This window comes from Harmonia axyridis, chromosome 7 (genome assembly GCF_914767665.1).
Source record: "Harmonia axyridis chromosome 7, icHarAxyr1.1, whole genome shotgun sequence".
In the NCBI taxonomy this organism is placed as follows: domain Eukaryota; kingdom Metazoa; phylum Arthropoda; class Insecta; order Coleoptera; family Coccinellidae; genus Harmonia; species Harmonia axyridis.
The window spans coordinates 10,322,068-10,348,462 of record NC_059507.1 but is presented as its reverse complement, the minus strand read 5'-3'; the positions used below and the strand labels follow the sequence as shown (position 1 = coordinate 10,348,462).

Genomic DNA, 26,395 nt, shown 5'->3' with positions numbered 1-26,395 from the left:
AAACCAAAATTTTTGAAACAATCTGAATCTACCGGAACATATCGATTTTTGGATACGAAATCAATCGATCGCATTGAAAGTGGAGTGGCAGCCCTCCGAAAACAACAATCTGGCTCCGGTATCGATTCACACCGTTAATAGTAATCTACATTCCAAATATGGTTATGCTCCGACGCGTACTTTCGGAGATACGAATTTTCGAAATATAAGGGTTGAAAAAACTACCCCTGGATCCCTAGGGAAGTCAATCATCTTTTCACAGTTTATTCACATCGTTGGTAGCATTCTTCATTCCAAATATGGTTATGCTCCGACGTGTATTTACGAAGTTACGAATTTTCGAAATATAAGGGTTGGAAAAACTACCCCTGGATCCCTAGGGAAGTCAACCATTTTCTCACAGTTTATTCACTTCGTTAATAGTAATCTACATTCCAAATATGGTTATGCTCCGACGCGTACTTTCGGAGATACGAATTTTCGAAATATAAGGGTTGGAAAAACTACCCCTTGATCCCTAGGGAAGTCAATCATCTTTTCACAGTTTATTCACATCGCCAATAGTAATCTACATTCCAAATATGGTTGTGCTCCGACGCGTATTTCCGAAGTTATGAATTTTCGAAATATAAGGGTTGGAAAAACTACCCCTGGATCCCTAGGGAAGTCAATCATTTTTTCACAGTTCATTCACATCGTTAATAGTAATCTACATTCCAAATATAGTTATGCTCCGACGCGTATTTACGAAGTTACGAATTTTCGAAATATAAGGGTTGGAAAAACTACCCCTGGATCCCTAGGGAAGTCAATCATCTTTTCACAGTTTATTCACATCGCCAATAGTAATCTACATTCCAAATATGGTTGTGCTCCGACGCGTATTTCCGAAGTTATGAATTTTCGAAATATAAGGGTTGGAAAAACTACCCCTGGATCCCTAGGGAAGTCAATCATTTTTTCACAGTTTATTCACATCGTTAATAGTAATATACATTCCAAATATGGTTGTGCTCCGACGCGTATTTCCGAAGTTGTGAATTTTCGAAATATAAGGGTTGGAAAAACTACCCCTGGATCCCTAGGGAAGTCAATCATCTTTTCACAGTTTATTCACATCGCCAATAGTAATCTCCATTCCAAATATGGTTGTGCTCCGACGCGTATTTCCGAAGTTATGAATTTTCGAAATATAAGGGTTGGAAAAACTACCCCTGGATCCCTAGGGAAGTCAATCATTTTTTCACAGTTTATTCACATCGTTAATAGTAATCTACATTCCAAATATAGTTATGCTCCGACGCGTACTTTCAGAGTTACGAATTTTCGAAATATAAGGGTTGGAAAAACTACCCCTGGATCCCAAGGGAAGTCAATCATCTTTTCACAGTTTATTTACATCGCCAATAGTAACCTACATTCCAAATATGGTTGTGCTCCGACGCGTATTTCCGAAGTTACGAATTTTCGAAATATAAGGGTTGGAAAAACTACCCCTGGATCCCAAGGGAAGTCAATCATCTTTTCACAGTTTATTCACATCGCCAATAGTAATTTACATTCCAAATATGGTTATGCTCCGAAGCGTACTTTCAGAGTTACGAATTTTCGAAATATAAGGGTTGGAAAAACTACCCCTGGATCCCTAGGGAAGTCAATCATCTTTTCACAGTTTGCTTACATCGCCAATAGTAATCTACATTCCAAATATGGTTGTGCTCCGACGCGTATTTCCGAAGTTACGAATTTTCGAAATATAAGGGTTGGAAAAACTACCCCTGGATCCCAAGGGAAGTCAATCATCTTTTCACAGTTTATTCACATCGCCAATAGTAATTTACATTCCAAATATGGTTATGCTCCGAAGCGTACTTTCAGAGTTACGAATTTTCGAAATATAAGGGTTGGAAAAACTACCCCTGGATCCCAAGGGAAATCTTTTCACAGTTCATTCACATCGTTAATAGTAATCTACATTCCAAATATAGTTATGCTCCGACGCGTATTTACGAAGTTACGAATTTTCGAAATATAAGGGTTGGAAAAACTACCCCTGGATCCCTAGGGAAGTCAATCATTTTTTCACAGTTTATTCACATCGTTAATAGTAATCTACATTTCAAATATAGTTATGCTCCGACGCGTATTTACGAAGTTACGAATTTTCGAAATATAAGGGTTGGAAAAACTACCCCTGGATCCCTAGGGAAGTCAATCATCTTTTCACAGTTTATTCATATCGCCAATAGTAATTTACATTCCAAATATGGTTATGCTCCGAAGCGTACTTTCAGAGTTACGAATTTTCGAAATATAAGGGTTGGAAAAACTACCCCTGGATCCCTAGGGAAGTCAATCAGCTTTTCACAGTTTATTCACATCGTTAATAGTAATCTACATTCCAAATATGGTTGTGCTCCGACGCGTACTTCCGTAGATATGAATTTTTCAAGTTAGTCTGATGATATTTTGAATAAAAACGTTGCTAAAATATCCCGAGATCTATAGAAAATCAATATTTCCTCCAACGGATACTCTGAATACTATACGGAACCCACTTCCTGAATTTCTATCCGATCTAGTGAATAGTTCCATAATAAATCGTCTTTTTGCCGCACGCCACTGGTCACCGCCTTCGGGTGTTTCCGTCAAACAGTCTGCTGGAAACGGTCTGCCAAATTCACACCGGTATGCTTTGTAGCTGTCACAGAACATTGGCAGAGTGATTCTGAACTCGATGCGGTTTTAAATTAGTTTCAAAATACTGCAGACCACCTGGCCATCATGGTGGATGCGCTATTTATTGCAAAAATGAAATATCTTGTAAAGAACGTTCAGATTTAGTCAAACTCAGTGTTCCATATGTTTTCGAATGTTCAGCTATAGAGGCTTATATTTGTTCGAAAAAGTACTCAATTATTTCAATTTATCGTCCGAATACTCATCCAAGATGTGACATTTGTTTGTTCTTCGAGAATATTGATTTGATACTTCATAAGCTTACAACCGAAAAGAGTCATTATATAATTGCTGGTGATTTCAACATCAATTTGCTTTCTTGTAGTTGGGAGACTCAAACTTTCATTTCACTTTTAGAGGGATATGGTGCACATATAACGGTGCAAGAACCTACGCGAGTCACCTCTACATCTTCTACTTGTATAGACAACGTAATTACAAATTTAAGTGATTATGAAATTGAGGTAGTTCCATCCCATCTATCTGACCACACCTCTCAAAAATTTTCTTTTTCTTTCGGTGAGTCCATTCCGAAGTCTGTGAAAAAACAAATTCGTCTATTTAATGAGGAAACAATGGAAAGGTTCCTGGAACTGTTGTCTGCCGAGGACTGGAGTGGCCTCACCTTTGAGGAAAATCAGTGTGATATAGATTGCCTCTGGGATAACTTTTTCGGTAGATTCAAGTCCATTTTTGATTTTGCTTTTCCACTAATAAAGGTTCAGGTTATTGATTCTCATAGAAGATATTTGGATAAATCCACTCAAGTGATTGAAATTAAAAAACGATTGGATTACCTTTACACAGCGTCTCTTTTTCGCACAGAATTAGCTTATCTCTACAAACAAACTAAAAAGCTATATGACAGTGTTCTCGTGAATAATAAGAAAGATAATATTAAAAATCGCATAAATAACTCTAGTAATAAAAGTAAAACTGTTTGGCAGATAATAAATGAGATAACTGGTAGTAAAGTCAAAAAAGTTGATAATTTCATCAAAACTGATAATCCCCATGACCTATCAAATGCATTCAATAGACATTTTAGCAATATTTCATCAACAACAACAATGCAAAAGCCTCAATCCACATTTATTTCAGATGTTCGTTTTATCTGTCGGAACCCGAAGACATTCTTCCTCTTTGAGATTACACCAGACGAAGTTATCAGCGTAGTAAATAAAATGAAAAATAAAATTTCTTTTGGATATGATGGTATTCCAATGTCTGTTATCAAGAGTTCTGTTAGGTTCATTGCTGAACCATTGGCCTATATTATTTATATGTCCTTCAAAGAGGGCATATTTCCTAAGTCACTGAAAATAGCTGTAGTGAAACCCCTTTTCAAAAAAGGGAGTTACGAAGATCTTGGTAATTATCGACCAATAAGTTTGTTGACATCTTTCTCTAAGATTTTCGAAAAAATAATCGTTAATAGGCTCCTAAATTTCTTCAATAAACATCGAATTTTCTCGAAGTGTCAGCACGGTTATTTGAAATCTAAGAGCATAGAGACTGCCGTGTATCAGCTGATTCGCTCTGTTCTTCGTGCATTGGAAGATGGAGAAGTTCCAACCGGTCTTTTCATAGATTTCTCAAAAGCTTTCGATTGTGTCAATCATGACGATCTTGTGAAAAAACTTAACTTTTATGGAATTAGAGATAAACAATTGGATTTTATGAGGAGCTATTTAAGGGATCGTCGACAGAGGGTTTCCTTGGAAATCAACGGTGTTGAATACCTATCGTTAGATGCAGAAGTGAAGGTAGGTGTACCTCAGGGAGGTATTTTCGGTCCTTTCTTATTCTTAATTTATATCAACGACCTACCAGACAACATTTTGTTGAAGGATGAACTTCGGTCAGATATGAGTGTGCTACCTGTTAGGAGCACACCAGAGATTAGGGAAATAGAATTGCGTGATAATTTGTCTGCAGATTCGGATGTGCGGTTGGATCCGGAGGTCGTCATGTTTGTGGACGATACCAATCTACTGGTGGCGGCTTCTAGTATTTCGGAGGTTGTCATGATGGCTGAAAGAGGCTTTTATGCCATCGCAAATTGGTGTTATTCAAATAAAATAACCATTAATTCAAGCAAAACGGAATGTGTTGTTTTCAGTACTTCGCATTCAAGAATTAATAAACCAGAAAATATTGTTCTCTCTGGACAAGCTGTGAAGGTTTCCGCCAGTACTAGCTTCCTGGGTGTTCTAATTGATCATCAGCTGAATTGGTCGGAACATATCAACTCATTGCGTAGTAAATTGAACTCTGTTCTATACACTCTCCGTGTTTTGGCATTGCAGTCCGACTCTGAGGTTATGAGGACAGTGTACTTCTCTAATTTTCATTCGATCATGTCCTATGGAATCATAGCTTGGGGTAACGGTTCGGATGTTGGAAGGATTTTTGTGGTCCAAAAAAGAGCACTCAGAACCATGCTTGGTTTCACTGCGAGGACATCTTGTCGCGGACATTTTAAAAGTCAGGGAATACTTACAACTGCCGGAACTTATATTCTAAAATGCTTATTATTTTTTAAGAACAACCATGATCTGTTTCGGGAATATGAGAATTCCAATAGAACAAGGCGCATCCACCCGTTTCACTTTCCCAGATGTTCACTTTCACTGACGCAGAGAAATGTGGAATATATGTGCTTGAAGCTGTTTGATAAGCTCCCGAGGAGTTATCAAATACTAAAAGGAAACCTTTTCAAAAATCAAATAAAAAAATTATTGATAAATCTGGAACCATACAATGTCGAGGAGTACTTGATTTAATAATAATAATAATAATAATAAAGGTCTTTATTCAATTAAATTGATGAAAAATAATAATAAAACTCTTACATCTATAGAAATAATTGAAAGGGCGAGATCCAGCACACTGCATTGAGCGTACTGTTCAATCTAACCCTCATTTCTGTTTTTCAAATCTGAACGTTTTAGTTTTGCATAGTTTCTTAAGTTATATTGACGTATTTTCTTTTCAATGTATGTTTTGATTATGGAAATAAATATATTATTATTATTATTATTATTATTACTCAGTTTTCATTCATTGTGTTCGTATTTGCTTTTTATGTGTATGAAATATATGCAAACACACTTGAGAAGTCCATAATATTTCAGAGTGTGCAGGGAATTTATTGTCTCTCCAGTCCTTTTGAGTATATCCCAGTACGCTGATTGATCGTCATAAGAACTTTTTTTTCGATTTAGTCACTTTCATTGCTCGAAATAGTAAACATGCTGCCACGTGGCAATTTGATCGCCTTGATAGGGAGGAGTTGCGCTCACTTTCCACATCCGATCAATAGAACTGGTTTGGGGAGATATTAATAGAATGAGAGAGGTTTTTAATGATTTCGTTTATTATGGTTGGTCAAAATCCTGTTAAAAAACTAAAGATATTTTCCCTGGAAAAAAGTGATTCCATAGAAAGTGATATTTTGTGATCTGTCAACAGAGATAAAATGTCAATCGTTTTTTCCATCACAGAAAAAATAATTCGTTCGTCTCCTAGGTCAATAATTCTTTCCCTGTTATTAAAGCAACGTATAATTTTCATTCGATTGACAATCCGAATTTTGTAGTATCGCTAGATGGATTTCGGAAGATATTTCGCTTTCCTCGAATAACGTATATTTTCGAGCTTCTAATGGTCCCCTGGGTTCCGAATCAACTCTTTGAATTAAATATGAACTTATTGACTCGACTATTCTCCAAATCTACAAGCACCAGTTATCGTTGGATAAGGCCAGTACGTATATCGTTCCGCCGTATTTTACGGCAGTTACACTGCGATCTCGCTGCAGATATTTCTATATACTTTATACTGCCCTTCAACATTAATTTCAGGTAGACGTTCCCTCGGGAACTCTGGAGAACACATCGGGAGCATTCTCCGAAAATACGGGTCCATCATTTATGTATGTGGTTCGTACCGCTTAAGATAAATTATGGGTGTATGGGAGATAGCATTTTTGCCTCGTTGTTCTGCTGATATGACAACATCTATCACGCTAAAACGAAGGAGGAATAAGAATTTGGTGAAGATGATGTGGGAGTATTCCCAAGATATGAACAGGATACATCAAAAGATATGATGACATTGAATGTTTCCAGAAAAAAAAAATTCCTGGAGTCATATAAGGATGGAATATAAACAAAAGACCCTGAAGTTTGACATATCCACTTATTTATTAATTTTTTTCATTTCTGATGTATTCCACGCAAATACTTGATTTCATTTAAACCACGACTTACCCAAATAGGTTGTCCGTTGAAAATGATATTAGGCTGACTCACCTGAAAAAAAAAATTAAATTTAACAAAACATACTTCACACACAAAACACCTAAAAATCTAATTAATATTTAGAACATCAACTGTATAGATATAAAAACTAGCAAAAAAATAGTCATGAAATGGATTTGGTTTGTTTCCAATAATAAACGTTATACATATATAAGGTTTTGCAAAAAGTTATCCATTATTTTTGCATTAAAAACAAGGCTTTAATTACCATCGTTAGAATGATACGATTAAAGTCAAATATGCGCCCTTTTGTTCGATAAGATCGTCCCTATTGTGGATTTTCACAAGCCTCTAATGAAGCGAATTTTTCCCCAGAAAAATTGTTCGCCATGGACAAGAACAGATGGTTCTGATTTGGTGCCAGGTCCGGACTATAAGGAGGATGCATAAGAACCTCCCAATCAGATTCCCGAAGCTTCTGGCGAGTCAACATCGATGTGTGTGGCCTGGCGTTCTTCTGATGGAGCACAATTCCTCTCCTATTGGCAAAAGTTGGCCGCTTCTGAGCGATTGCTTCCTTTAGGTTGTCCAATTGTTCACAGTACAGTTCCGAGTTAACAGTGTTGCCAAAGGGGAGCAGCTCATTGTAGATAATTCCCTGCCAATCCCACCAAACACCCAGCAATACCTTCATGGCCGTGAATCCTAGCTTGGCCACCGTTTCCGTCGGCTGTCCGCTTTTCGATCATGACCGTTTTTGCTTGACGTTGTCGTCAATTATCCCCCTCTCACCGCCAGTCACCAACCGTTTCGAAAATGGATCGATTTTATTGCTATTCAGCAGCAATTCGCAGATGGAAATTCGGTCCATGAGGTAAATTTTGCTTTAACTCGTGTGGCACCCATGCATCGAGCTTCTTCGTGATTCCAGCCTTATGCAAATGGTTTCAAACGGTGTTTTGGGCAATCCTTAGCTCTTAGGCAATCAAAACAATTTTTACATGACGGTCGGACTCGACAATGTCTATGATTTTAATGATTTCTTCGACAATTAGCCTTCCAATGCATGGTGCATCTTCGAGTTCGAAATTACCGGAACTGAATCTACGAAACCAAATTTGCGCGTGATTGGCTGTTACAGTATCAGGACCATAAACACTATTTACATTTTCACCCACCTTGCTTGCATTTTCACCTTTATCGAAGAAAAACTGTAAAATGTGGTGTATTTTCTCTTTGCTAGTATCCTTACACGCACACTCAAACAAAACTGAGTCAACTAATCACAAAACTGTCAGAACAGTTTTTGTAGTACGAAATATAATCTTTGGGGTACCTATCACGTTTTCGTGGGGATGATTAAAACACTGATGGACGACAGACGAGAACTTTATTGTGGTACAGCACTTGGAAACACTCTACTAACTCAACTGGTCATCACCTCGTAACTTACTTCCTGAACTCCTTTTCCCAGTTTCATACCTGGGTTACAAACATAAAATCACATTGTACTCCGTGAATTTCTTCTTCCTTTTCTTATTCTCTAAGTTGTATTCCTGCGCAATGGTATCATGGTGCCTGCACACTTATTAGGGTAGGGGGAAGATATTCTCTATTGTATCTTTCTGAGAACCCTATGAATAAAAAAGTTCCACGAAAGACCATTGTTACACTAATGTAGGTACATTTATATCAAGAATTGTGACGACAATTTCGGATAGGCACGGTCATCATGTCTAATTGCTTTTTATCGCCATAAATCCTTCTACCGCCATATAGTGGAACCCGGACTTACACAACACGAGATATAGATAAGTAACTAAAGCCATATATTGGAAAAATAATGGATTTCTTTTTACTACACCTAATATCTTGAATGTCCAAAAGAAGCTGTTCAATTAGTGGAGTGGTAGTAAAAATTTCGTGAAATCCACAATAGATATTCCAAAATATAACTCATTCCCCGAACTTCATTATCCGAAATAACAAAACGAACTCGTCTTTCCTCGCAAATCACTCGGATCAAGCTACACGAGAGCTCTGCATCAACACTCGAACGAAATCCGCCCTTATTCTCTCTTTATGCTAAATCGCCAATGAACAAAGCAGGGCCACTCAATTCAAACCGGTCTCGGGAAAAGTTAATCTACTCAAAACCGCGCAGCGGAAGGTTTTGAAGTACTTCAAACCCTGTAAAAACGAATAACCCTTTGGGCGAGGCGAATTCTACATCCGTTGCAAAATTTAAGCTGACGAAAGGAACCACGTTCAACGTTTACGTTCAACCATTTCGATGCTGAATAGATGCTCGGGTTGTTTTCGACTTGATGGAAAGCCATAATAATATTATCGTGCTCTTTGTGAGATTTACCAAACTCAAGTTGTCTATTATTCTCAGTAAGGGTTGAGTGGGAACTTTCCACAACAGATATATCGTCTCAAAAAAAGGATCAAACGATGAAAGGATCTGATAATGCCAGGTCATCGATACTACATCTTTTACAATGGACTAGTTTTCATTTTTTTGTTAAGGATTAATTCTAAAAATTTGAGTAAAATGAAACAAAAATATGGAAGAATCATTGAAATATCTCTAGAAATGAAAAAGTTATGGGACTTCGAAGTTGCGCTTGAAAGAAAAATTTCATAGTCTTGTGTGTGACGTCACGCCACTTACACGAGGCGACTGGTATTCGCAGAGTGCTTACGAATTCATTGGTGTACAATCACTTGTGCCGTTCATGACGTGTTTTGTTCGTTACACGATGGCTGAAATAAAAAAAAATCCTACAAATATTGTATTGTGCCTATGTGTGCAAGCACGACAATAAAAAACCCCAATAAATTGTTTTTTCATGTACCACATGAATCGAAGGAAGAAGTGGTGCAAATTGCTGAGGCGTGACTTAATTGGACCTAAAACTACTTCATATGTGTGTGAAGATCATTTTGATGTAAGTACCTATCAGTACTAGCTGTCTATTTCTGATAATAAAAATACTAAGGTGTAAGTTGGTTTGAAATAAGTTACAATTCAATTATCTTAAAAAATCTGAAATAAGTTATTGAGTAAAAATAACTTTGTCCTTTCACGAAGCCTTCTTCCATTATGGTGACATAAAAACAAAACTCGAGTTAACACTACACTGTACAACTACAAACGGCGCGAGAGCCTTGGCGCGGCTAAGTATTTAAACGTAATTTATGGTCTAGCGATTACAGGCAAGTGGCGTGACGTCACAGACGAGTCGGAGACCAAAGACGTTCCGCGCTAAAATACGTAAATTTAAATAATCTATTTCTCAGTCATTTATTGATGGATTTTCAAATTTTTTTCACTGATTTATCAGTTTTGCTCTATATTTCAATTCTATCGTGTCAAATATAGTATTATCAACATCACTAAACTAGTCCATTGTAGTTCAGGAAATTAAAGTTCAATTTCAGAAAAGGAACCATTTCAGAATTGTTAATTTAATTCCAGAAAAACCAAATTGAAATTCAGATTAGGAAGTTGGAATTCACAAAAACAATGTTGTAATTCAGAATAGTAAATTGAAAAAGTAACTTATATTCGAGAAAAGGAAAATTTTATTTCTGAGGTTAGTAATTCAATTTCAGATAATGTAATATGTGATTCAGAACAGTACCGAATGTGAGGTGTCAGTACAATATGCAACACAGGTATTACATACATAGATATGGCTATTCATTTTTATTAGTTCCGAATTATATGTAACCAATTCTGAATTACAATTTTCCATTTCTGAATTAAAAATTATTGAATTCCAATTCCAATTTATTTTCTTCAAATCAATTTTTCCTTTCATTGATTACATATTGCTATTCTAAAATATACTGACTGACAAAAGGAGTTGTTCGAATTTTATTTATTTTTTGTAAAACATAGATAGCAAGTAGTAAATTATTGAATTTCGGGAAAAAAATCGTGTAGGTTTTTTCATTTTAACAAATTTTATTACATCAATTGCAGTCGTTTTTTGCAGGTTTTTTAAATTTTATAACAAACCAGCTGTTCGAAGAGATCCAAAGTCGATGTTAAGTTGTTGTTAAAATGCCTAGAGCTCGTGTATGCGGAATTCATCGCCAGCTAAGTGAATTTGAAAGAGGTCGAATTATTATTCGTCTACGGAAGGCGGGGTTGTCATTTCGAGAAAACGCCCACCGTACGAACAGGAATCCAACTACTGTTATGAGATGTTGTCAAGCGTGGTTTGCTAATGCCCAAAATCTAAGAAGAGTAGGCACCGGACGTCGAAGGGGCATAAATGAAGTTCAAGATCGACGTCTAAGACTTATGGCCATTAGAGACCCATTTGCGACCACTCGCTATTTGGCTGATGAGTGGTTAGGAGAACAACGCCATGTAACTGTCCAAATGGTTTACCGCCAAATAAGGTCTTTTGGACTGCAGCATTATCAACCCCATCTTGTGTTAGCTTTGACGGTTGAGTATCGCCGGCAACGATTACAGTGATGCAGAGAATGCAACATTGGAATGTGAAATGGCAACAGGTCGTCTTTTCTGATGAATCTCGATTCTCCTTGGGTGCACATGATGGCCGAAGAAGGGTTAAAAGACGTCGGGGAGAAAGACGTGAACCTCATTTTGATATTGAGCGTCATGTCCACCGGACAGTAGGCGTTATGGTATGGGGTGCTATTGCACATGCAAGTGGGTCATCTTTAGTCTTTATTCGAGCTAAAATGACAGCGCTGCATTACCTTCAAGAAATAGTGGAGCCATTGTTCTCCCTTACCTTAACCGGCTCAAGAATCCAATATTTCAGCAAGATAATGCCGGACCTCATGTTGCCAGACTTAGTTTAAACTTTTTCGAAGCGACCCATGTGAATTTTTTGCCATGGCCGCCCAGATCTCCCGATTTTTCGCCCATAGAGAATGTTTGGCACATCATGGGTAGAAGGCTAAGAAATTAACGCTAGCCCCCACGGACTTTTGAGGCTCTGAGACATTAAGTACAGGTAGCTTGGGATAGTTTCTCTCAAGAATAAAAAGACCATCTTATTGCATCAATGCCGAGACGTGTTGGTGAGTGTATGGATAATCACGGTGGACAAACACATTAGTAATAAATTCATTGGAAAAAAATTGTAAACCTTTCGTTTTTTCTCCAAATTTCAATCATTTACTCCTTGCTTTACTATCTATGTTTCACCAACAAAAAAAAATTGAAATTCAAACAGCTCCTTCTCGGTATTGCAATTTCTTTGTCATTTAGTATATAAGGATAATCTTGAAAAATTTGCAAGAGTCTCACCAAAAGAATATCTAAATTGATATAGAGAGGATCAGGAAGTAACTAGCAAGCCATTTAGACATTTTAACTCACGATGATGTGTAAATCTTCAAAAACTATTTGCTGATGCATAATAAATATTCAGTCTCCTATAGTTAAGAAGACAAACCGTTATCTATGAAAATTTAATGATTTTTTTAATCAAATTTTGCTAACAATACCCGGAATTCTCCCAAAACCAATGAAGAAATCCACCTTTCCTCAAAACACCTGCATTTGAAGCAAAGAAAAATTCAACTAGTCTATGGTCACGTCCTTTCTATTGCGTCAACAAAACTCCGTCAAAAGTATTTCAGTGTAAACAAAGACGAATCCAATAACTCGAGCAGGAAAATGGAATATCCATTTATAAAGGAACCCGTAGGAATGTTTGCCAAGCCGTGCCTATATTGAGCACTGGCACTCGACTTTTTGCTTCCTTATCCTTCAGCAAGCATCGTGAACCTGCCCGGGCAATACATATTTGTCGGGAAATTCTCGCAAAGTCGGAGAAGTTTTCATTCATTTCAATTTTTGCTAGGCGAGATGTCTGGTTAAGATTTCGCGCGAAAGCGGATAGATTCAGATATTCATTAATTTTCGTTGAAATGAAATCATCATTCTTAGTTTAGTCTGTTTATAACTATTTCACATAATTTACACTATGTTCTTCTATCTCGTGAAATATAATTTCTCAAACCATTAGGAAGAACCGCGAATCATGAATTATGTATGAATAAGTAATAACCTGAAATTTTCGAGAAAAAAATTGATAATATTCCCGAAGCTGCAACTTCTCCTTAGAAAATCGAAAAAAAAATAAAAGTTTCTTCATGGGAATATTGTATCATTCTATAGATTTATTCGATTATATAGACATCGAAAATGCTTGCAGTTGGGCGCTCAATACATTATTTCAGAAATTATAATGAAAATCTGAAATTTTCGAGAAAAAAATTAATAATAATCCCGATGCTGCAACTTCTTCTGGACGCAAGCTACGCCTTTGAAACCTCAGTAAGTTTTAGATCGGAATTTGATGTTTGAAAAACGTTTTTATTTGAGGGGTCTGTGAAGAATATTTCAGGAGATATAACGATTTTTGGAGGGAATTGACTTTTCTCCCAAATTTCGAGTTCAAATTTCTTCAAAACCGTGAGCTCTACGAAGAATCGGTGAGCGATGCCAGAGTTGACGATCTCTGAAAAGTCGAATTCCGATCTCACCTGAAAAAAAATTTTCGAAAAATTTTTGTGAAATTTTCCATACCTAAGTAACCCTTAGAAAATTGAAAAAAAAATAAAAAGTCCTTCATGGGAATATTGTATAATTTTATTGATTGATTCGACTATGTAGATTACGAAAATGCTTGCAGTTGGGCGATCAGTACATTATTTCATAAATTATAGGCAAAAACCTGAAATTTTCAAAGAAAAAATTGATAATTTTTCCGAAGCTGCCACTGCTTCTGGACGTGAGCTACGCACTTGAAACCGCACTATGTTTTAGATCGTAACTTGATATTCGAAAAACATTTTTTATTTGAGGGGTCTGTGAAGAATATTTCAGGAGATATAACGATTTTTGTAGGCAAATTCAATTTTTTCCCAAATTTGAGTTCAAATTTTCTCAAAACCGGGAGTTCTATGGAGAATCGGTGAGCGATGCCTAAATTGACGATCCCTGATTAGCTGAATTCCGATCTCACCTGAAAAATTTTCGTAAAATTTTCCATACCTAACCCTTAGAGAATTGAAAAAAAATAAAAGTTCCTTCATGGGACTATTGTATCATTTTATTGATTGATTCGACTACGGAGATCACGAAAATGCTTGTAGTTGGGCGATCAGTACATTATTTCAAAAATAATAGGTAAAAGTCTGAAATTTTCGAGAAAAATTTCGAGTTTAAATTTCCTATTCCAAAGTTAATTATTCCCAATAATAATCCAAAATGATTTCAACAAGATCAACATAAAACTCCAAAAAGAAAATGAAGACATATTAAATTTGCACAGATTCCTCATCAAAACAAGATCGAGCAAATCTAAGAGGGGGGCGAAAAGTCGATACATAAATATCAGAGTGTGTTCCTCATGCAAACTTCAACCTACTAAGAGAAAATTAATCAGGTAATTATTTGAGAACAGCGCACTCCTTGTAGCCCCATTTCGTACGCTTCCTCTCTCGGTTATTCGATCTAGAAAACATCGAGTCTCCCGAGAAATTCGAGATTGCCGCCAATTTGCTTCCTATCGTATAAGACGGATGTATTGTAGATTTCAGGGAGAGAGAAGATGATGGCTCGTGAGAGGAGATATCTTCCCTGGAACGCTTGAGACGACAGTGAACACGACATTCCACTCTTTGTAAAGAAAATCCTCCGCTTTCGGTTTATTATTTCGAATGATAAAGCTTCGGAATCGTTCGGTGGAAAAATAATTATTAAATTTTTTATACAGGTTGTTCCTAAATTGTAGATACAACCGAAAATGAAAAATTCCTCGGGAAAAAATGTCCTGCTAACGTTTTGTTTTCGTGATACAGGGTGTTAAACTTGTTCTCAAGTTTTTTCTCATAGCACTTTCCCTTCACAAGATAATCAACTTGAATTTGACATAGATATTTCAATTCAAGGTTTTCATCATGTTCATCAAGTTTCATCATGATATGCTAATTTTGAATGCCAATCTACAGAGTGATATTTTTTCTGGAACTGTGCCCGCTTTTTTTCTTCTAGAAATTTTTTTATTGGACCACTGATAGTTTCAGGGATTCACGACTTGGCTTGATGTTCAAGCTACTTGGTTTGAGCTTGGTTTGAGCTTAGCTTGAAAGCAACTCAAGTTCAAGTCAAGTTCATCAATATTATATCGAGTACTTAATATTTTCCTTGAATAAATATTTGACCTAACATTGAAAAACTACTACGTACTTGCCTTGAACTTGAGTTGGTTTCAAGTCAAGCTCAAGCTACTTGAGCTTGAGCCTAGTAGCTTGAATATCAAGCCCTACTGATATTCAAGCTACTTGGCTTGATATTCAAGATACTTGGCTCGAGCTTGACTTGAAATCAACTCAAGTTCAAGTCAGGTAGTAGTTTTTCAATGTCGAGTATTTATTTATTATGTACTTGACTAAACATTGAAAAACTACTACTTGACTTGAACTTGAGTTGATTTCAAGTCGAGTTCATGCAATTTTGCCATTGTTTTCATTGATTTGTGACACATCGCATGGTTTTGATGAAACATCACCTATTTTTCTTCAAATGGGGCCGTTTTGGAAGATTTCATCGTTAAAACGATCCAATAACACTATATAATAGTCGCTGTTGATGGTCTAGCCCTCTTGGAGGTAATCAATGACTATTATACCTTGCACATCCCAGAATACTGATGCCATAACCTTGCCAGCTGACTGTTGTGTTTTTCCTAGCTTTGAATTCGGTTCATCGTGTGCAGTCCACTCAGCTGACTGTGGATTGGACTCCGGAGTGAAATGATGGAGCCATGTTTCATCCATTGTCACATGTCGACGCAAAAATTCAGGTATATTGTACTTAAACAGCTTCAAACACTGCTCAGGATCATTAGCACGTTGCACCCATTCTGTATACAGCTTTCTCATGTACAAATATTCGTGAATGATATGATGTACACGTTTAGATATCTTCACAGTGTCTGCTATCTCGATCAACTTCACTTTACGGTCATTCAAAATTATTTTGTGAACTTTTTGATTTTTTCGTCGGTGACAGCCTCTTTTGGGCGTCCACTGTGTTCCCCGTCTTTGGTGCTCATTTCACCACGTTTAAACTGAGCATACCAATCAATGATGGTTGATTGATGATTTTCCTGGTGCAGATCCCGAAAATTCTTCAACAAGCCAAGATTTTGCTTCAACTGTATTCTTTCCCTTCAAAAAACAATATTTTATCAGCACACGAAATTTTTTTCCATCTTTTTTCAAATAACACTCAGAACGCAATATCTCACAAGCTAATGGTCGGACTGCTGTCAAATTATGACACGTATCGTTTGAAGGTTGGTACTGACTAAAAATCATATAGATTTAATACTAGCACCGCCATGTGTGCAACAGACCATAGAGTTTTCAATTGGCTTAATATAAAAGGAATGAACTTGATCTGATGATTGATGAAATTTATTCATTATTTATTTTTTTGTAAAAATTAGAGGCGATCAGAATTTGACTTGATTCTTAATCTACATCACAAAATTAGTAAGTTTGAAAAATTTCACCCCGTTCAAAGCAGTTTGGCATAAAATAAATAGGGTCGATGTGAGTTCGTGAGTTACCTTTACAAATTTTCCAGTGCCCGGAAATGCCCTTTAATAATTTCAGAGACTGTTTTATGTTCTGAAGAAGTCTGAAATGAAATTTGGTGGAGAGATCTATAAAACCTAATAAAGAGGTGAGCCTTACATTTGAATCAATGGGAAAGAAAAGAATGCCGGTTGTATATAAAAATTAATTGAAAAAAATTATAATAATAAGAATAAATTATTGACTTATATTTGAAAAATTTTGTACTTTACAATTTTATTATTTTGACTTCTTAGGCAGCTTTCATCTGGATTAGTGAGTTTTCACGGTCTTTATATTGTGTAATTCCATTTTAAAAGATGCTTTGATGTACGATTGTTTTGTTGAAATTTTTTGTCGTTGTTTTCTGTTCTTCTAATGGGGTGGCATCAATTTTAGTAATTTTTTTTTTCAATCTTTTGTAGCCTTGATGAAAAATCTATAAAGATTCGAAACGTAGGCAAATTTAATAGAGGTTTTTTGTTCTTATCTGTTAATTCGCCAGTCCTCAAGCTGCGATTACTTATTTTGTTGGTAAATAACTAGCAAAAATCGAAAATTCCAAAGTGCTTCTGCTAGCTTTACGAGACTACACTATCCTAATTCAAAAAACTCTCCGGCCCACGTTGAAATCTTACCCCGTCCGTCCAAAATACCTTGGCGAACGGCAGCGCTGAATTTCTTATCTAACCTCTAACCTAACAGATGAACGATTAGGTTAGGTTATAAATGATTTCAAATTTCAAAAAAAGTATTGAATTTTTCAATTGTTTTAGAGAATGACGTTATTGATCTTCACATTCAAGATATTTCCTAGGGTAAAGGTGCTTTGAATTCACCATTTTCATTATGGGAATTCATCAGGACTGACATTGAAACTTCTGAAGGGTGTTTTTTTCGAGGTATATAACTTTAAGTTGGCATTACTGTTCAAGATGGCGACCGATTTAACAGCTGTCAAGTGATTTATTCTCAGTTTGGTTTGGCAATTCATCATGAATAGATGAACAATGCTTGCAAATAGTGCAATTTTATTTCGAAAATAATGGTTCTGTGCTGAATTCGTATCGCGTACTACGTCCATTTTATTTTGTTTAGCGATGAAGCGCAGTTCTGGTTGAATGGCTACGTCAACAAACAAAACTGCCGCATTTGAAGTGAAGCTAATCCTCAAGTGTATGTCGAAAAACCGTTACATCTAGAAAAACTGACTGTTTGGTGCGCTTTATGGGCTGGTGGAATCATTGGTCCGTACTTCTTCAAAAACAATGATGGCCAGAACGTTACAGTCAATGGTGATAGGTATAGAGCCATGATTACTAACTTTTTCATTCCTGAATTGAACAACCATGATGTCCAGGAGCTGTGGTTCCAACAAGACGGCGCAACATGTCACACAGCTCGTGCCACAATCGATTTATTGAAAGACACGTTTGGTGACCGCCTAATTTCACGCTTTGGACCTGTGAATTGGCCTCCAAGATTTTGTGATTTAACACCGCTAGACTACTTTCTGTGGGGCTATGTAAAGTCATTGGTCTATGCGGATAAGCCACAAACCCTTGACCATTTGGAAGGCAACATTCGCCGTGTTATTGCCGATATACGGCCACAAATATTGGAAAAAGTCATCGAAAATTGGACGTCCAGATTGGACTACATCCGAGCCAGCCGTGGCGGTCATATGTCAGAAATCATATTTAAAATGTAATGCCACAAGATTATCTTGCGGATAAATAAAATTCATGTCAATCGAACAATCCATCGTTGTTTTATTGCAATTTAAAGTTCTATAGCTCTAAAAAAACACCCTTCAATTAAAATAGAAATTTTTTTTTCCGTTTTTTGGATATATTTATTTCGGAAAATTTATTTTTCGAAAAACTGCAGGCGATCGGAATTTGTTGACATCCGATTCTTAATCTTCACCACAAAATTAGTAAGTCTGGAAAATTTCACCTCGTTCAAAGCAGTTTGGCAGAAAGTAAATAACTACCAAAAATCGAAAATTCCAAAGTGGCCCTGCTAGCTTTACGAGACTACACTATCCTACTTCAAAAAACGCTCCAGCCCACGTTGAAATCTTACCCGTCCGTCCAAAATACCTTGGCGAACGGCAGCGCTGAATTTCTTATGAGTGTACAAATGGACCGTCTGCCTCATCCGGCCAGAAAACGTTTTCGTTCCCGAACGGCTGATATATATAGGCCCCCTCGGAAACACAGCGGCGTGTCCGCGTACTGAATACAGAATTTCGGGCGGGGATCGAAAACACTAACGAATCGCGACTTTTATCCCGATACTTCTCGCCGAGGGAGGGAAAATTGATGAGCTAACTCAATTCTGCGGGTTTCTCCCGTGGAAATTGAACCCTTTCGCTACCCCGAGATGGATTAGGGGACGTGGTAGAGTTGAGAGGGGAGGACCTTTGAAAATTGAACAGATTGGGAGGAAGTTGTAGTTATGCATCGGCTCCGATTGATTTTCAATCGGGATTTATTTATCTAAAATGCCTTAACCCCTCACCCGGTCATTTTTCAGGTGTTATGTATCGGGTATCTATTTCTTTATTAATAAAAAAGTCTAAAAAAAATTCTCTAATAGTTGATATTATGACATGTGCCAAATATGGCACAACTCTCGTTGAAGGGAACTAACACATGTTACTTATTCAAATCAATGTATCACAGATGGGTTTCAATATAGTGAAATACATATTTTTATTCCAAGTGGAAACGTCGTAAATAATTTTGACCCTAGTTGAGACAATGTAGCATTAAATTTTAACAGGAAACTTGTGAATTTGCATTGCACTCAGGATATTTATATCTCTGGCGATCTTTGGGTTATTCTGGGGAAGGTATCTGTGGAAAAGAATACTTTTTTTTTTTCAAATCGAATTGTGACTGCAGTGAGAAACTTAGTCGGCCACGTTTCTTAGATGTCACGTAAGATCTTGTTAGAATTTCTGATGGACCAAGTTTGAATTCAGCCAGTGGTAAATAGCCACTAAATTCTTTGTCTAATAATGTTCTCCTCCACAATGTCCTACAATTACAGCATGGGAAATATTCCTGAGTGAAATTTGCCGATTAAACAGATGGCTCAGCCTTCATTACGAAATGTTCCGCATATGGCACAAGTTAACATATAACTTTCAATCCTATCTTATAATGAATGTTCTTTTTCCCTAAAAAATTTTTTTCAAGGTTTTTCGACCACCAAAACTTTGCGAATAATATGTCGACAGATGTAAGGCATAGTAGAATTGACCTAACTCACAAAATTAGCGTCAGATGGCGGCAAAAGTTTCTGTACGCCGAGAAGCTATTGTGCCGAATGTGGAACAAAATGCGTTTACGCCTTCGAACCAATACATCTGTTCCAAATTTGGCATGCTAATCACCAAACCATAGAAAATAATAGGTATTCAATGAACACAGGGCAAAATTGAAGGAAGAGGAAAATCTCTACAATGTTTGTAATTTATTTTCCCTTGAACCCCTTGGCCGATTTTAGCAATTATTAATGTTAATTTTAGCTTGATTACTCGGGAACATAACTATCAACTCAAAGATCATTTTAAAACGATGTTCCTGTGTAAGACACATGTATACACCCCGTGAAAATTATACTATAATGGAATAAAACATCAAGCAAAGGTTAGATCTGTGTGCGTGCTGAAAAAACTTGCAAATTGAAAATAAAATGTGTTGTAAAAAAAATGTTCGAATTTTTACAAGCACTTTATGTACAAAGCGAAGCAGATCTTGATTTGATCAAAATAAAAACCTGTGATAGTTTTAACCTTCGCGTTTTCATTATCAACATTTGGGATCGTTCAAATACGCCAATGGCTGTTAAAAACGTTTCATTCAGTACCTCCATAAATAACGTGATAAGTAAATATTATTTTATGATTGATTGTTAGAGAAATCATGGCTTGTCGCTCGGATGTTTGGACGAAATGGTTAACATAGGAAATTACATTCATCAGCTCGCTCCCACTATGTCAATAAAATTCACTCAATTCACACAAATTTTTCATAATACCAATCCTCATACCACCTAAACAACTCATTATCGCTCTGTTGGATAATTTTAATAATGCAACTGCAACTGCTTAGGACACGTTTCGAATTAATTTGAATGTTGAAATCTTCCTCTTTGTAGACATGAAAGCATGAGTGATAATTAACACACAGCGCCACCTGTCTGCTGCACCTTGAAACGATTCCAACCTTTCCTACATACTCGCTTCCTATGATAACGAAAATGGAACCATACGTGATAGTTAACACTCAGCGCCACCTATCCGCTGGATCCCGAAACGTTTCTAAATTTTCCTGCATCCTCCCATCAGATGACAATGAAAAATTCGAATAACGTCGAGGCCACGCCTGGCAAAACCTTCGCCTCTCTCTGGCGACCCTCTATTTTATTCTATCACGACAATCCGGCCCAAATCCCAATTCTCGCAGTCGTGAAAAATTATCCCCCGGGCGACACGGTAAATTTCCGCAGGTTGCAACACTGCCAGTAGAGGGAGTCTTCTCTCTTTCTCTCTGAAAGTGTCCGCTGACCGAACGGTTCTGACGAGAGCAACCCCGCAACGGACGGGATGGGTTTACGTCACATTCAGCGAAAGATAATCAAATGATGTGTTGGAGCCGGTGTAAATCTAATGACGTTCATGACCCAGGTCCCTACGCGGGCGTAGAAGGGGCTTAACCAGCTGGAAACGATGTGGACTTAACGATGATGATAATTGAGATATTTATATTGTGGCGAGAGGCATCAGACTCCATTATGATTAGCACCTACAATATAATTTGAAGCATTTTTAATATTATGAAAATGAAGAAGAACGTCAACATTAAAATAAAATTGAAATGAAAAAATGAAAACATACAAACTTAAGGCGGAAACATACTACAGTCGACGCGACTGAACGCTGGCTAGATCCGATCGACGCGTCGATTGGCCTTGTGGGCATACATGTTAAGTTCCAGTCGACGCGTCAATTTACTTTTGTGAGCACATCAGATCGCCTCGCGTTGCAGAATACTCAAAATGTACAATTGCTCTCATGGTGCGTTTAATGAGGAAAAATCTATCGGCATTCTCTGTTTTTAGTAATTATTTGACAAAACTATGGAATTCATCAGATTTCTCCCTATTCCGAATGGTTTAGCGTATCGAATATTTTCTGGGAGGGCATTCTAGAAGCATACTTCTTCTGTTAGGTCATAGTATAAGGAAAGGATAGTAAGCCAGTGTAGTGCTTTTTTCGATTTTGTTGATGTTGAGCGCCATCTAGTTGCACTCACGTTAAGCCTCGAATTTTACTGTCAAAAAATTGGTCCGTAAAGTGGAGCCCTCTGAAAGAATTGGTGTTATTTTGAAGAACTAAAACATTTGAAATAGAGCGGTCAGAAGATTTCTATATTTTGATATTTTTTCTGCTCTACAATAAGAATTTACGCCAGTGGCGTGTATTTGTGATAAACAAGTACAATGCTACAAGTTATCATGAAATCACTAATCAGGTCCAGTCGTCATGAAATGATATCTCTAGGTTTTTTCAGGATTTATGAATGGAATAAACTCCATTTTCCGGGATATCGATATTGCAATTGAATGTATTTGAAGAATATTCGATTGACATTGTTTTGTCATAGATTGAGTGAGAATAGGTAAAGTTTCTATCAACATTAATTTCCTAATGTCGTAAGTTCCTATGAAATTTCTCAAAAGCTATATTTACCATTTGACAGTTGGTTTCGATCATTTTTTCCCAACCTTTTACGATTCTTAGAGTTATGTATTTTATTATTCGACTGTAATAATATTTTCTGACCGAAAAATCAGCCCATGTTTTTATGAATATTTGAAGAAAAGTTTACCTTAAACAACCAAATTGTATTGAAATATCTCAATGATGTTGAAAATAAATAAAATCATGTTTTATTTTTATATTTACCTTATATTTAAAATTGAAATGAAAATTTTCGGGTTGTAGTTTGTGGATTGAACATATCAATGGATTTTTCATATAGGTCAGGAGCTTGAAATATTAGAGGTTTCCTAGTAATACATCTTTTTTGGTAAAAATGAAGGAAAAAACTTGAAAATTGGAAAATTCAGTTTTAATATCAAATAAAAGAAATTTTATAAAGAAAAGTTCAAGAGTTGGTAGAGACAGATGGAATTTTAGTTTTTCTATACATACTAAGCAAATAGCCACTCTTAGTGCTGTGCAGTTTTTTTTATAAAGTAAATAAGCTACTTTATTAAATCCAAGCTCAACCATTAACGAAGAAAGAACTGAAAATGATTTTTTAAATCAGAATCGTTGTTATCCGTGTTTAATTAAAACTCTTAGCTCTCTGGTTAACATCAGTTCTACAAGATCTTGTTCTAAATCTGTTATTTATCCAGCATTTGAGAAAGGACCTATTGCCTCAATCCCTTCAATATTCAAGTAAATGGTAACAAGTGAGTATCAAGGTGAATTTAGATGTCAGAAATACATTAAAGAATTTAGCTACGACCAGGTCAGAAGCTTTCGATTTCTAATTCAATAAAAATTTAGAGAGATTTCCTCAATTTTTACTGAATTAGAAATCAAAAGTTTCTGTTTTTTTTTTGTTCTTGGAAGGAAACAATATGATGTATTTCTTCGATACTCTCTATCATTTGAATTCAACCCGCACCAATTCTTTACAAAATAATTTTCTATGGGAATAAAGCTTTTCCGATATAAGACACTATACGATATTGATGAGGGTTATTGAGTCTCAGTGCTGCCCTGGTGATAATGAATTTGATGCTTTGAAAAGCACACAGTTTCAGTCAATAAAACCTTGTAATCATGAAGATACTGAGCGAATGCTCTTGCAACCATCAATAATCATTATGAATTAACTGGCAATTATTTCTTTGAAGTTGGCAAAAATAACAAATTAGGTACCGAGACCCATATATTTGATGGTTTCCTTGTCACTATATATAAAAACCGTGTAGCAACTTGCAACGGATAAAAAATGTGGGCTCAAAAATTCATTGACAGAAAGGCTTATTCAAGATCGACTCAAGAATCAAATCCCACAATAAGCATTCAAAATTAGCATTGTTACAAATTACATCTGCAACAGAGTCTACCTGCAAGGTAGTCAGCCATATGTTAATGAAAATATTTTGGTAGTATGACAACAATTCCGTTTATGATATGTTGAAACTCAATGAAAGCCTATTGTGCTTCTATATACCTTCTCTTATACCTGCTATTGAAATATGTAGATGACACGAATATTCTGTTGTGGAGTAATAATCTCAATGATATCGAGAAAATATCCTCCGAACTACTCAATTTTGATGACGCCATTTCATTATGATTTGAATTATTGTGGAATAAAGAGAATTATTTATTTATTTTTAGTAGTCCCACAATCGAATAGCTCGAACCGAAGTGACATTAGAAAAATATTCTATTTGATCTTTATATTTTGAAGGTTATTTGGACTTTCCTTCTGTTCGTACAATATTAAGATATAAGTTGTTTTGCTTTTCTGCTCATTTATAACGAATTTAAATCAATAAAGTCCTATTTTCTAAAAATGGGACTTTATTGATTATTATTATTATTTTGAATGATTATTTATTTATTTATTTAAATTAACGTGTCTCGACAGCTATGGTCATTGACACAAGATCACATTGAAAGTAGTCAATATTACAAAAAATTGGCCTTTTGTATATTCAATAATGTTGAACAATTGACAGTTTCACATTTTTCGATGATTGCCGAGATTTAAGTAGGCTGGAAATATTTTTGCAATATTTATATATTGCAGTTCTTAACAACAAATCTAAAATATATCTTCTATGTTCCGAGCAGATGATATTCGTTGCGAACCATTCGGGCAGAAAATTTTTAATGCATTTAACACTTTTTTTTTTCAAATTACACATGACTTTATCATTGCAACTTTTCCCTATATCTTTGCTGAAACAATCCAAAACTATTGTTGTGAATTTCTCCAGCAAAGATGTAGGTGCTTTTAATCCACATTCAAAATTTAAACCGTAATTTTTGAAAAAGATCAAGAGCTCATCTTCATTTTCAAGATTTTTAGGAGCCTCCAAAGTGATTTTACAATCTTCACACCCGAAACGCTCCCAACATTTTTTGACCAAATAAACTGCAAAATATACTACAGAACATTTTTCCAATGTCACTTCATCTCGAAATTCGGTGGCAGGAGTACTACTTGGACTACTTGAAGAATCCGAATCGTCCGATTCTGATGAAGACGAGTTTTCATCGAGATTCAATAAGTGAAAAGGTTCGTTGTTATCTGCCACTAAAATATTTTCATCGTCATCTGCCTTACTACCTGCATTGGCACTTGCAGATGGCCTTAAAAAATCTGATACAATGCTAATTTTGAATGCTGTTCTGAATGAACTTACTGTGGGATTTCTGTTATATCCCCCTCTCTGACGATACACAGAAAATTGATTCTCGAGAGGATCTTGAATAAGCCTTCCCGTGAATAAATAGTTGAATCCCCCATTTCTTTGATCATATGCAAATTGCTTCACGGCATTTATAGTTAATAGAAAACCATCAAAACTATCAGGCCTCGTTAATTTGTTATTTTTGCCAACTTTATACAAGTTTTCAATTAATTCATAACCATTATTAATGGCTGTTATAACTTCCGGATTTCTATCACTAAGTGCACGATTACAAGGTTTTGTTGAATGAAACCGTGTGCTATTCAAAGCATCAAATAAGTTGTTGATGGTTTCCACAAAGCGTGCAGTATTTTCGGCTGTTGCCGATACTAGTTCTCCAGTTCTTAGGGCTGTCATTATAGCAGCATAAACACTGTGACTCAATAACTGTGCTGCTAACTTCACGTTCATTTTTTGGAAACAGTTAGGATTGAGATGTTTATCCGTCAATTTTAATAAAGCTTTTCCCGTACTACTCTTTTTGTCGATATCATATACTTTTTTTATATCAGAAAAGCATATGTACTGTCCATTTAACATAAAATTATTATGCAAAAAATTGTTACGGATAGATTTCAACAGGTGAGGAGTATCGAAAAATGCATAATATTTTTTTTCTTCCACGAAAAAATATGGTTTCGCCTTTTCGACTCCCAAATTTCTAAACAGTTTCTGATTAGTACTGGATAAATCACAAACTATGCCTATCGTTGAAAGTTTTGATTCTTGAAGTTTTTTCAAAGCCTCCGTAACGATGAGCAACAACGATGCATGAGACACCCCATTATCAGAGACAAAATATGCAATCGGTATTTTCCAGGAGCTGTAAATACCTCTAATCATTAAAACCAGCGCCTGGTTAGCAGGAGAAGATTTTCGCCCAAATTCACCAAGATCCACAATCCCTTCAATTTCATCAGTTTTTTTTATTGTAATCAATATTTTTTTTAATACTCATCTCATCAAACATGAGAACACATTTTCTCTCTTTGAGCATCATCGACTCAGCCTTTATTGTCAGGTTGACGAAAATTTTTTTATTGAAACCTGGCTTACACCGAAAATTTGTCAACCATGACTTCAGTGTCGAAACACCTGGTAACTGGAACCCTTTCTGACGCAAGAACTTGTAGGTACTGGGACTCCTGTAAAAAAGAGCCAATGTTACCTTTTTTTCAGAAGGCAGCCAAGGCGTCTTTTTCTTATGCCGTATCTGCATA

At 36.1% G+C, this 26,395-nt stretch overlaps 1 protein-coding gene across 1 annotated transcript; it reads right to left on the bottom strand.

Moving 5' to 3' along the window:
• Positions 1–7,041: 7,041 nt before the first annotated feature.
• Positions 7,042–26,081, bottom strand: LOC123684528. Its single transcript, XM_045623821.1, has 2 exons — positions 24,812–26,081; positions 7,042–7,055 (listed from the first exon to the last, which is right to left on the bottom strand). Exons 1-2 carry the CDS (start codon positions 26,016–26,018, stop codon positions 7,042–7,044), a joined length of 1,221 nt encoding a protein of 406 aa, XP_045479777.1. The 5' UTR covers positions 26,019–26,081.
• Between the last annotated feature and the right edge of the window lie 314 nt (positions 26,082–26,395).

Coding starts and splice junctions, on each gene's coding strand:
- LOC123684528 (XM_045623821.1), bottom strand. CDS start 26,018: ATGATTAGAGGTATTTACAGCTCCTGGAAAATACCGATTGCATATTTT.